We start from the raw sequence: 13,350 nt of genomic DNA, 5'->3' as shown, positions 1-13,350 counted from the left end.
CCAATGAACGATCTGACCTTACACTTAAAGGAACTAGAAAAAGAAGAACAACAAACTAAGCCCAAAGTTAGTAGAAGGAAGGAAATAAAAGATCACTAAAGAGACTAATAGAGACTAATTACTAACAGAGACGTAAGAGACTAATGGTGAGACTAGTCTCACTAATAGAGACTAAAGAGATATTAGAGGGAGTTCCTTGGTGGTCTAGTGGTTAGGATTCTGGGCTTTCACTGCTGTGGTCCAGGTTCAAACCCTGGCTGGGGAACTGAGATCCTACAAGCCATGTAGTGCAGCCAAAAAAAAAAAAAAAAAAGATACTAGAAAAGATCAATGAAACTGAGAGCTGGTTCTTTAAAAAAATAAAATTGACAAACCTTTAGCTAGATTCACTAAGAAAAAAGGAGACAGGGCTCAAATAAATCAGAAATGAAACAGAAGTTACAACTGATGACAAAGAAATACAGACGACCATAAGGGACTATTATGAACAATTATTCACCAACAAATTAGACAATCTAGAAGAAATGGATAAATTCCTAGAAACATACAATCTTCCAAGACTGAATCATGAAGAAATACAAATCAGAATAGACTGATTACTAGTAGTAAGGAAATTGAATCAGTAATAAAAAACTTACCAGCAAAACAAATCTCATAGACACAGAGAACAGAACTGTGGTTGCCAAAGGGGTGGGGGGTTCGGCGAAATGGGTGAAGAAGGTCAAGAAGTACAAGCCAGTAGTCATAACATAAGGTAGTCATGAGGATATAATGCAAAGCATGGTGGTTATAGTCAATAATATTATATGGCATATTTTGTGTATGGGGATAGAGGATATCTAGACTTATTGTAGTGGTCATTTCACAGTGTATACAAATATCGAATCATTATGTTGTATACCTGAAACCAATATAATGTTGTATGTCAATTACAGCTCAATAAAAAAAAATTTTTAAAGGTTGGGAAAAATAAAGCATCTACAGTTAGACTGCCTAAATTCCCACTCCCTTTAACAAAACAGAACCAAGAAATTAGGAGAATGAATTATTGGAATGGTTGATATAAGAAAGAATAGGCAGAACTGCAATTAGGGAGAACATGTCATGGCCCTCTACTGAAACATGGATGAAACAGTTATGGGTTATAAATAAATAGCACAGGTTATTTAAAGTATTCATATAATTTTGTATGATTTAAAATAACTTTTTTCAATGAAGTATCTTAAATTAGTTGGGCACATGATTTTCTAACTTTGAACCCTTTGGCTAAGGAATCTCATATCTGAAATATAAGTATCATCTAATGCAGAAAAATCCCAGGAATGACTGATGTGTACCAAGAGTGGTAACTTCAGTAACAAGAAATGTAGAACAACCTTAATATATAATAGTATAATCATAATACGTGAAAATAAACTAAAATTTAAAACATACGTGGTAGTATTTAGGGAATTAAAATACGAGAGAAAATTGTATATACCTTATAGAACAAAGTAAGTTTTAAAAGCATTTATTTTGAAATAATTATAGATTCACAGGAATTTGCAAAGATACTCCAGAGAGTCTTGTGTACCCTCTGCCCAGTTTTGCCCAATGAATACATCTTACATAATTATACTACAATATAAAATTCATGAAATAAACATTGGCACAATATATGTGTATAGTTTTATGTCATTTCATCACATATGTGGATTCCTGTAATCACCACAATAATCAAGATACAGAAATAGTCCATCACCACAAAGATGTTCTCTCTCATGCTATCTCTTTATAGTCATAACCACCACCACTACTGCTCCCTGCCCATTCTTAACCCCTGGCAACCACTAATATGTTCTCAATCTCTAACTTTGTGATTTCCAGAATTTTGTATAAATGAATTCATATAGTATGTGAATGTTATATGTCAATTACACTTTTGAGATTGGCATTTTTCATTCAGCATAACATCCTTGAGATTCATTCAAGTTTTTCCATATATCAATAGCTCGGAAAAAGAACAATTTTAAAACATCAATATAGGTTGTGGAATTTAGAAACATGATTCCAATAAGGGAATAAAATTTATTTTCTTTCCTTGATATTTCCAATAAAAAAGCAGCTCCAAGAGTAAGTTATTTCAACCTGACTCCTGCCCATAACAGAAAATTCATCAATTACCATCTAGTTGCCAAATATACCCCTTGCTTCCTTTTGACAGCCAGGACTTGTCTTCTATGACACTGTACTCTCTCCTCATTGTCTTCCAATAGCCCTAACCTCTCTCCTGCTATTTCCTCTTCACTGTAGCAAGAAACCATAAAAAAGCAGCCTATTAGGCCTTCTCTTAACGTAAAGCCTACTCTGCAGAAATTTATGAAAATGCTCCAGTCATAGGAGAGAATACCAAGTTTCTTAATTGATTACAGACTCTTTGTTAACCCTTCTTAACCTAAAATGAAATTATAAAATCAATAAATGTTGCTTAAAAGAGTTAATTAATGAAGAATATGCAGAAGCAAGGAGAAACTAGGCAAAATAAGAAAAATTCAAGAGATAGCAGGTAAAATGAAAAACAGGATCAAAAATTTTTTTTTAGACAGTGATGAAATTTACAAATATCAAAATGGAAAAAAAGAAATGGGAAGAAACTTAATCCAAACCATAGATAAACTGACCACTGGAGAAAAAGAATGGCATTTACATTTTCGTAACATGAAGGAAAAATGAGAGCACTGAAATGGAGTGGCATTTGGGGTTGAAGAGGAGGTTCAGTTGGAAATTCATGTTGAAAAGGGTACTTTTATTTCTAGGTCTCAGGTCTTTATCCACAGGCTTTTGGCCTCTGAGGAGGAAATTCTAGACCAATATTACAGAGATGTTACTGACTCACTAAACAGCTGGGTGTTATCTGCAATGATGGCCTCCTTGTGCCTGCTCAGCCCTCACTCACCTGGGCAAGGTCCTCTCGTCTCATCCTTCAAAACCATCCAGGGCTCTTTCCCCTTCTCCAGTAAAGAGAACACATCTGGCTGATAAAGGCAAAGTCCTGATCAGAAAATAAGAAATAGGAAATTACCACGTGGTAAGGGTTCCGTAAGTCCCTTAGTTATTAGAAAGGGCAAGAAAAATGCATAAAGGATGGGGAAGATGGAGTTTCCCAATGATGATGACTATTGCCAAATTTATAAAGCACAAACCATTTTCCCAGAAATAGGTCAGAAATCCCCCTAGACACTTGAAAGGCAATCCAAAAGTTCACAATGTAGGTATCAGGAATTTCTGGGGTCAAATTCTGAATCTTACCCAGTGAGACCATGTTGCTGTAGTTCTCCAACATCACGTCTCTGTACAGAGCTCTCTGTTCCAAGTCCAGGCACTCCCACTCCTCTTGAGAGAAGTCTACAGCTACATCCCTGAACATCATCAACTGCTGAAATGACAAACCCAAACATCAACAGTGAAGTTAAAAGAAATCTTTTAGATGGATGGGGAAAAGATGGTAAAGGGCACTGCAGGAAGAGGTCCATACGTTCAGCAAAAAACTGGAGTTGGCTGCCTGTAGTGTGGGGGGAAATGATATGGAAATTAGTGTCCCTGAAGCCAAGTGCCTATATGCTCTTAAAATCTCCTATTGCTCAGTCACAACATTGTTATGGCCTTCTTGTAACAAACATCAAGACAACAAGATGGCAGCCCAGAATAACAGATATCATATGAGTTCTTTGTTGATACCACCAAGAGGCTATAACAGCCTGGAATAATCAACTCTAGATTTACTATGTGAGAATAGTTTTCTTTTTTTCTTTCAGCTTCTTTTACTTGAATTTTCTATTAGTTGAAGTTGAAAGGATTCTTAAGAGATACACTCTCTAACTGAATACCATTTTCTGTGGAGAATGTATAAAATCTCTAGGCTGTCAGCTGACTATCAGCGCATGTCTTGTTAATGATATTACTCTCTCATTGATATCCTGGCAAAATCCCAGATCTCTCTGAACTCAACCTCCTCTTATATTCTCTATCTAAAAGCATGACAAAGTGCCACTACCAAAATGAATACCAACTAACACCAACTCCCATCTTTCTTAATTGAAACACCCCATTATATAGAGTAAATAAAAGCTTTCATGCAGTGGGTCCTTTTTAGTCACACAATTCCACCTTGTTGAGCCACAGTTTTGATTTTTAAAAGTCTCTACTATTTCCTTTAAACAATATCTTTTCCTTCAGTGCTCTGCCAAAGTATTAGGTCACAGGAGGTATTGAATGCCATGTTGGAGAGAAGAGGGACATCTAGGGAAGGCACCGAACTGTTTCACAACTATCACTTACTACGTTGAATAGTGACTCAGGTAAGCAGTTTAAGGGTAAGGAATAAAAATATTGACATGATGTGATATAAATGGTTATATTTTTGGAAAAGAAATTCCATCTCACATGGGCCATAACTTAAAATTCCAAGAGTCGCTCAGTCTTCTAGATTCCTCTCACGGTGAAGCAGTCTTGAGAAAGCAGAGCTAGAGGGAAGGAATAATGAGAGATCAGGCTTTCCTCAGAGCTTTCAAATGGAGTAAGAATACCATCTTATTCCTTGAAGGAAGGTCAGAGGGAATCTGCAGAAATCCTGGCCCTATCCAAAACCCAACAGACTCAAATACAGCAGGATGAAGTTTCAGTCCAATCAGTAATGCTAAATCATGACGTGGATCAGGATATTCGGGATATGAGATAAGGCCATTCTGACTTGCTCTGAATAACCCCTTTAACAATAAGGACCCAAAGTTAGACATCCCCAGGGAAACTCTCCAATCTGGGAGCCCAGTGCATTTGCCCAGGGCTCTCCTGTGTACTTCCCTGTACAACAGTGGCCTTTCATCTATCTCCTCTATGGCCCACAAAGTGTATAATACTTACTGACTCATTTTCATCTAAAGCACTCATACCACAAAACTAAGGGCAACCATAAACAAAATGAAAAGATAACCTACAGAATGGGAAAAAATATTTGCAAACAATGCAACCGACAAGAGATTAATCTCCAAAATACACGAACAATTCATACAGCTCAATATCAATAAAACAAACAACCCAATCAAAAAATGGGCAGAAGCTCTACATAGACACTTCTCCAAAGAAGACATAAGAAACATTCATTCCTATGAGGAGTAGACTACACCCTGAATGAGTGCATGTGAGCAGGAATGCTATGAAAAGGTGATTGATGGTGGAGATGGTAAAAGGAGGCATAGAGATGTCAGGGGAATTTAAGGTGGCAAAACACATAGGTTGCATTCTTTTATTTTTTAAGCAGTTTTACTGATATATAATTCATATACTCTACAATTAATGCATTTAAAGTGAGCAATTTTTTTTTAGCAAATTAACATGTGCAACCACCACAAGTCAATTTTAGAATATTTTCATCACCTCAAAAAGAAATCCTGTATCCTTTAGCTATTACTCCCTGTCCCCTCAACCCCCTACACTCTCCCTCCACCTCTCCCTCAACCCTAAGTAACCACTAATCTACTTTCTGTCTCTACAGATTTCCTGTTCTGGATTTTCATAGGAATGGAATAATATAGTATGTGAACTTATTGTGACTGGTTGTCAAATTTGTAAAAACATTTAGTATAAAGTTTTCAAGGTTCATCCAAATTGTAGCATGTATCAGTATTTCACTCCTGAAATACTGGCTGAATAATATTCCACTGTATGGACAGACAACATTTTGTTTACCCATTCATCTGTTAATGGACATCTGGATTGTTTCCACCTTCTGGCTATTATAAATAATGCTGCTATGATCATTTATGTACAAGTGTTTGCTTAATACCTGTTTTGTCATTTTCAGAGTATGAGTTTCACCTTCAGTTGTTAAATTTATTCCTAAATATTTTATTTGTTTTGGTGCTACTGTGAATGGAACTGCTTTCTTAATTTCATTTTTGGATTGTTCATTCCAAGTGTATAATATACAATTGATTTTATTTATTGATCTTGTATCCTGAAACTCTGTTAAACTTATTTATTAGTTCTAACAGTGTTTTGGGGTACGTATTCCTTAGAATTTTCTATAGAAAAGATCATGTTATCTGCAGATAGAGATGGTTTTACTTCTTTTCCAACCCAGATGCTTTTTTTTTTTTTTTTTTGTCTAATTGCCCTGGCTAAAACTTCCAGTACAACATTGAATAAAAGTGGCAAAGGCAGACATTCTTGTCTTATTACTCATCTTAGGGGAAAAGCATTCAGACATTCACCATTAATAGTTGTAGGATTTTTATAGATAACCTATATGAGATTGAGGAAATTCCCTTTTATTCCTAGTTTATAGTGTTTTTATAATGAAAGGGTATTGGCTTTTGTCAAATGCTTTTTTGGTGTCTATTAAAATGATCATGTAATTTTTGTTTTTTATTCTATTGATATGATGCATTACATTAATTGATTTTTGGATGTTCAGATAACCTTGCATTCCTGTGACACATTCCACTTGGACATGTTGCATAATTCATTTCATACGTTGCTGGATTTGGTTTGTTAGCATTTTGTTGAGGATTTTTGTATCATATTTTTATGAGATAAGCTTTGTTTGGTTTTGGTATCAGGGTAATACTAGCCTCATTGAATGAATTGGGAGCTTGACTGTATTCTTTAATTGCAGAAAAGAAGACACTGTGGCTCTCAGAGCTGATAATAGGGGTCTTCCTGAACCAGGTTAGGTTCTGAACAACAAAGAAGGCCTGGATATTCAGAGGGGTTATCTTTTAAAGAAACTGTGTTCTATTGTAGTAACAGAGGAACGAACTCTTGAGCAGAAGAACCTAAAAAACTACCTTTGCCCCGTTCACCTTTTCATAGGAAAGTGCCAGTGACAGGTATACCAAAAAAAAAAAAAAAAAAAAATCACACTCCAAAAGCAAAATTAGAAACACCATGTCCAAAGATATTGTTAGATAAAAGTTTGAAAAGAGTGTCCAAATTCCCCATGTATAAAGAAAACTCACTAAAAATTTCAGAGAAGATTAAAATTATTAGCTAACATTCCAATATGAATTTTTAAAAGTTATGATACAATCACAGCTCAGAAGCAAGACTACATGCACAAATGGTACAATGATCTCAGGAAAGGGGAGGAAGTGATAGGCAGACCACATATGAAAGCTAGTACAATTCAAGAATGAAAGACAACCACTTCATAGGCAAAACCACTTTAGAAATGAAGAATAATTACAAAGAGCACAACATATGACAAATACTACAGAAAGTACAGCATGGAACAAAAAATATAAAAGTTAGCAAATGGGGCTTCCCTGGTGGCACAGTGGTTTAAAATCCACCTTCTAATGCAGGGGACACGGATTTGAGCCCTGGTCCGGGAAGATCCTACATGCCGCAGAGCAACTAAGCCCGTGTGCCACAACTACTGAGCCTGCGCTCTAGAGCCTGTAAACCACGACTACTGAGTCCGTGTGCCACAACTACTGAGCCTGCACTCTAGAGTCCGTGCTCTGCAACAAGAGAAGCCACTGCAATGAGAAGCCCATGCACCGCAACAAAGAGTAGCCCTGCTCTCCACAACTAGGGAAAGCCCATGCACAGCAACGAAGACCCAATGCAGCCAAAAATAAATAAATAAGATAAATTTTTTAAAAAAGTTAGCAAATGGAACAAAATGAAACAAAGAGATGACAATTATTATAAGAAAAAAATGAAAGTCAGAAGTGGTCCAACTTGCTGGACAGCCGCATGTAAATCAATGAAGTTAGAACACATCTTCACATCATACACAAAAGTAAATCCAAAATGGCTTAAAGACTTAAATATAAGACAAGACATCATAAAACTCCTAGAAGAGAACATAGGCAAAACATTCTCTGACATAAATCATACCAATGTTTTCTTAGGTCTCCCAAGTCGGTAGAAATAAAAGCAAAAATAAACAAACGGGACCCAATCAAACTTATAAGCTTTTGCACAGCAAAGGAAACCATACACAAAACGAACAGACAACCTACAGATTGGGAGAAAATATTTGCAAATGATGCGACCAACAAGGGCTTAATTTCCAAAATATACAAACTTCTCATACAATTCAATAACAACAACAAACCAACCCAATCAAAAAATGGGCAGAAGACCTAAATAGACATTTCTCCAGAGAAGACATACAGATAGCCAATAGGCACATGAAAAGATGCTCATCATCGCTGATTATTAGAGAAACGCAAATCAAAACTACAATGAGGTATCACCTAACACCAGTCAGAATGGCCATCATTAAAATCCACAAATCATAAATGGTGGAGAGGGTGTGGAGAAAAGGGAACCCTCTTACACTGTTCATGGGAATGTAAGTTGGTGCAGCCACTATGGAAAACAGAATGGAGGTTCCTCAAAAAACTAAAAATAGAGTTGCCATATGATCCTGCAACCCCCACTCCTGGGCATATGCCCAGACAAAACTATAATTTGAAAAGATACATGCACCCCTATGTTCACAGCAACACTATTTACAATAGCCAAGACATGGAAACAACCTAAATGTCCATCAACAGATGAATGGATAAAGAAGATGTGGTAAATATATACAATGGAATACTACTCAGCCATTAAAAAGAATGAAATAATGCCATTTGCTGCAACATGGATGGACCTAGAGATTATCACACCAAGTGAAGTAAGTCAGAAAGAGAAAGATAAATACCACATGATATCACTTATATGTGGGATCTAAAATATGACACAAATGAACATATCTACAAAACAGAAACAGACTCACAGACATAGAGAACAGACTTGTGGTTGCCAATGGGGGCGGGGGTGGTGAGAGAGGATAGAATTGGGAGTTTGAGATTAGCAGATGCAAACTATTATATATCGGATGGATAAACAAGGACCTACTGCATTGCACAGGGAACTACATTCAATATCCCATGATACTACCAAAGGTAAAATAGATAGCTAGTGGGAAGCAGCTGCATCACACAGGGAGATCAGCTCAGTGCTCTGTGACCACCTAGAGGGGTGGGATAGGGAGGGTGGGAGGGAGATGCAAGAAGGAGGGGATATGGGGATATATGTATACTTACAGCTGATTCACTTTGTTATACAGCAGAAACTAACACAACATTGTAAAGCAATTATACTCCAATAAAGATGTTAAAAAAATATCCTGTGATAAACCATAATGGAAAAGAATATGAAAAAGTATGTGTATATATATATATATATATATATATATATATATATATATATATAACTGAGTCACTTTGCTGTACAGCAGAAATTAACACAACATTGTAAATCAACTATACTTCAATAAAATTAATTTTAAAAAAAAGAAGTGATCCAACTTGCAACTAAGCAGAGCCTCTAGAGATGAAATCCAAATCAAGAAGAGAATATTACAAACTACATTTTTAATATTTAAGAATAATTTTCTGAAACAATGCATGAATATGCATAATGAAAATACACACTATATTGCTGGAGAAAATGACTCAAATTGTCTGTACCAAAACATTTCCTAATAAAATTATTAGAATAAAATCCATGGGGAATCAAGATAAAAATATCACGTCACCTATAAGAAAAAGGAAATTCAGTTGTCATTAGACTGCTAAATTCAGTGCCCCAAATAGTGAGGTAGCTCCTACAATATACTTGTGGAAAAACAAATGAGGGAGTCAAAGAATTGACATGCAGCCAAGCTGTCCTTCAGGTACAAGGGACATAAAGAGTTCTAAATGTCTATCAACTGTATGACAACTGTTGAATGGACAAATATAGTTGGTATATTCATGCACTGGAATACTAGTGCATTTAGCAATGCAAACAGTAAGCTATATTTACATACAATATGGATGAATCTCACAAACATAATGTTGCACAAAAGAAGCCAAAAGGTTATATACTATATGACTCCACTTACACATAAGTTCAAAAACAGATGAAACTGATGTATGGTGGTTACTTTGGGGAAGCTACTGACTGAACAGGAGCACAAGAGGGACTTCTGGAATGCAGGCAATGGTTTATTTCTTGATCTGGGTGCTTATTACATGGGTGTTCCCTTTGTGGTAACTCAAGGTGTACAATTTTGATTGTATTGGTTGTTTGTATCCTCATGTATACACTTGTCTCTATATATGATAAACTTCAAAAAAGGTTTATTTTACAAGTTATGGAGAAATACATACAAGGCAAAATGCAAACAAACAAATAAGCAAGGGCCATGATCTTGAGGATGCTAAAATACTAAAGTCTACCATTCACAATAAACATATAACAATTATGAATATCTATATATCAACTAACAGCAGGAAGTTTCATGAAGCAGAAGTTACAGGTTGTACAAGATAAAATTTCATTAATAATAGAGAATTTTAACACATTTCTCTCAATCCAAGATAAACCAAGTGCAAAACAAATAACTATAGACTGACCATATGTTAGATCACAAAGAAAAATTCATTAAATTCCAGTGTTAAAAAATATCACAATGCAGCAAAACTAAATTACAAGAGGGGGCCTTTGTGCTTTACCTAAAGTCCTAAATTTTATCAATAGGGATTGAGTTCCCCTCATGTCACACGGTTCAAAACCCTTCCACAGAGCTGAGGCTAAGAAACTATACCACTATATTAGTTTTCCACTACTGAGAAACAAATTATAAATGCAGTGGCTTAAAACAATACAACTTTATTATCTTACTGTTAGGTAAAAGTCTGACACGGTTCTCACTGGGCTAAGAGCAAGGTGTCGGCAGGGCTGTGTTCCTTTCTGCAGGCTCTAGGGGAGGATTAATTTCCTTACATTATCCAGTTCCTAGAGGCCATCAACACTCCTTGGCTCAAGGCTACCTTCCTTTATCTAACCAGCAACTTTGCATCTCTCTGACCACTGTTCTGTGATCACATCTCCCTCTGACTCTAAACTCAGCTGGAAAAGATTTACTGACTTTAAGGACCCAGGTGATTAGTTTGGGCCCAACTGGATAATCTAGGATAATCTCCTCACTTCGAGGTCCTTAACTTAATCCCATTTGCAAAGTTCCTTTTGCCTTGTAAGGTAACACATTCACAGGTGTCCAGACATCCTTGGAGGGGCATTATTCTGCCTACCCCAACCACTCTTAAATGTTCCATCCTCAGCTTCCCTCTTTCGGAGGGAATTCTCAAAAGTCCACCTTTCTAGCCCAACACTACCTCTCCAACACTGCTGTGAATCCAACCAGAATAAGCATCTGTATCCCCTGCATCCATGTTTATGTGCATCATAAAAAGCCCTAGGCTCCTTGATCATCTCTCTTTTCAGACACTCTACTCCCCATCAGTTGGATGTCCCATTTTCTCACCCCTCCTCAACTCCTGACACTTTCCTGTATGCCCTCTGGAATTCACAGTCATAAACCCCTCTTTTATCCTCAACCACCTCCCTGAACACTGCGTTCACCTTTGGATCTAACAGAAACCTGGCTCTCTCCAGAGGACTCTTGCAGCCCTCTCTACGTTTTTTTAAATCCCCCTACAGCCTCTTGCCACTGGGTCTGGAAGTGGGGCAGGTGTCCTCCTTGTTCTTATTACTCTCAGACCTCTCTCCCTTCGTCCTCCACAAAAGCTCTACCTTTGAATTTCATGCCAAGATATCATATATAACTCACCACACCTCACTGTTGCTGACATCTACCAAACACTGCATATTTCTTTCCCCTTGTTTTTTCAAAACTTGAGCTCCTGGCTCACTCGCTGCAATGCTACTACCCTTCTTTTATTCTTGCAATTTCAGTACACACCACACAGATGAGCCTGGCTTACTCACACTTACCTGTACTTCTTTTCCTTCTCTCATGGCTCATTCCCACCAGCATACTGATAGGTCACTTCTCCCACACCAACGGCTGTTCCATTTTCATATTTACAGGAAAACTCTTCGAATATGTGGTCTACACTGTCTCCCATTCCTCTCCCCTCATTCTACGTTACCCTACTTCAATCCAACTAATAGCCCCACAGAAACTGCTCTCCACACATTCACGAAAGACCATGAATGTTACTAAATGCAATGCTCAATTCTTTGTCTCTGGCCCCACAGTTGCTGCTACCATATTTACACACACGGTCACGCACATTGTGACGCAGTCACAATCATATACATGCACAGTCACACCTAAATTACAATCACGTACTGCTCCCGTCACCATCGCACCGTCCACACACACACCTCTACGGTTCCCGTGCGATCACTCCCACACCTTGCTTCTGTATCAATTTCACACAAGCACCCAAGGTTCCCTGTCGCGATGGCTAGCGCGCGCGGACACGCATACTCAACTCCCCACAGTCTTCCTTCCCACACCTGCTGGCTGGTAAAGCCTCAGACTCCGAAAATGTTAGCCCCTCACTGCCCTCCTCCGCGGCCTCGGCCTCTCAGGGGTCATTCCGCTTCCGGGTCTTAGACTCACTCGACTTTGCGGTTCCCTCAAGCTGTGGATGTTCCTCAGGGACTCGCGCACGACCCCTGCTATGGTCCTGAAAGGGCCGGTGTGCGGACGGAACTTTGCCTCGGATACGGCGGACACTGGGAAATGTAGTCTGGAGCCGGGACAACCTTTAAGAGCCCAGAGCCCAGTGGTCTCAATTCACAGGCCTCGGTCTTGGACCCTATCACTTGGCTCGTCAAAGACCATTGTCCTCACACCACTCTATCTTTGGCAAAGCGTCAACGAATTCCAGGCCGCGTTTAGAACGCAAGTCTCAACTGACGACTCCACGCTACTCTTCCTCCGCAGATGGCCCTCTGGGAACTTGGACCATAAGCCAACTCGGTCTTTCGACGGGAAGTAGCCGTGAACGCGATGGCCCCTGGGAAATGTAGTCCAGAGCCGTGGAAAATACCTCTGGAAGGAGCGTGTAATTCTTTTCTTTGCAAGCTCGCCGCCTGGGCATGTGACACATATGATGTGGCAGAAAGGTCTTGAGTCTCGGCCTGGCCGGGTGGATACCTCTTATCGCACAAGCCCCGGCTTGAGGGTAGGATAAAGGGGAGGATCTATGGGGCACCACTCGGGAGAGGGGGAGGGGTGTCCCCTGTCTGTGAAGCCATTGGAGCTCCTCCTTGAACCCAGGTGTAATATCCTTCGCATCAGCAGACAAATACCTTATTCCAATTACCCTTAAGTGGTTTAAATTAATGTTCATGGTTACATTAGTATTGTGTAAATGTTATTCATGTCTGAGCCATTCTTTTTGCTGAAGTTAATACTTGCCAGCTTTTCTCATTTGCGTCCTTTCCTATGTGCTTGTCATTCAGATGTATATCTAAACTTTCTGATGGAGGAGTAATTTTTTCAATATTTTC

General features: G+C 38.3%; 1 protein-coding gene across 10 annotated transcripts in view; it reads right to left on the bottom strand.

The window, feature by feature from the left end:
- Positions 1-13,350, bottom strand: part of ZNF790 (zinc finger protein 790) — a 94,466-nt gene that overhangs the window by 11,998 nt on the left and 69,118 nt on the right. For 3 of the 10 annotated variants that reach the window (XM_057533304.1, XM_057533303.1, XM_007166763.2), the window contains 3 exons: positions 4,423-4,502; positions 3,289-3,415; positions 2,936-3,031 (listed from right to left, as the gene is read on the bottom strand). In XM_057533304.1, the coding sequence (XP_057389287.1) occupies positions 2,936-3,031; positions 3,289-3,415; positions 4,423-4,431 (232 nt within the window). In that variant the 5' untranslated portion in view covers positions 4,432-4,502. The other 7 variants (XM_057533307.1, XM_057533309.1, XM_028161888.2 and 4 more) reach the window with 6 other exon arrangements.

The sequence above is a fragment of the Balaenoptera acutorostrata genome, chromosome 19, assembly GCF_949987535.1.
Source record: "Balaenoptera acutorostrata chromosome 19, mBalAcu1.1, whole genome shotgun sequence".
Classification (NCBI taxonomy): domain Eukaryota; kingdom Metazoa; phylum Chordata; class Mammalia; order Artiodactyla; family Balaenopteridae; genus Balaenoptera; species Balaenoptera acutorostrata.
The sequence above is the reverse complement of the archived record's forward strand: the minus strand, read 5'-3'. Positions and strand labels throughout refer to the sequence as shown.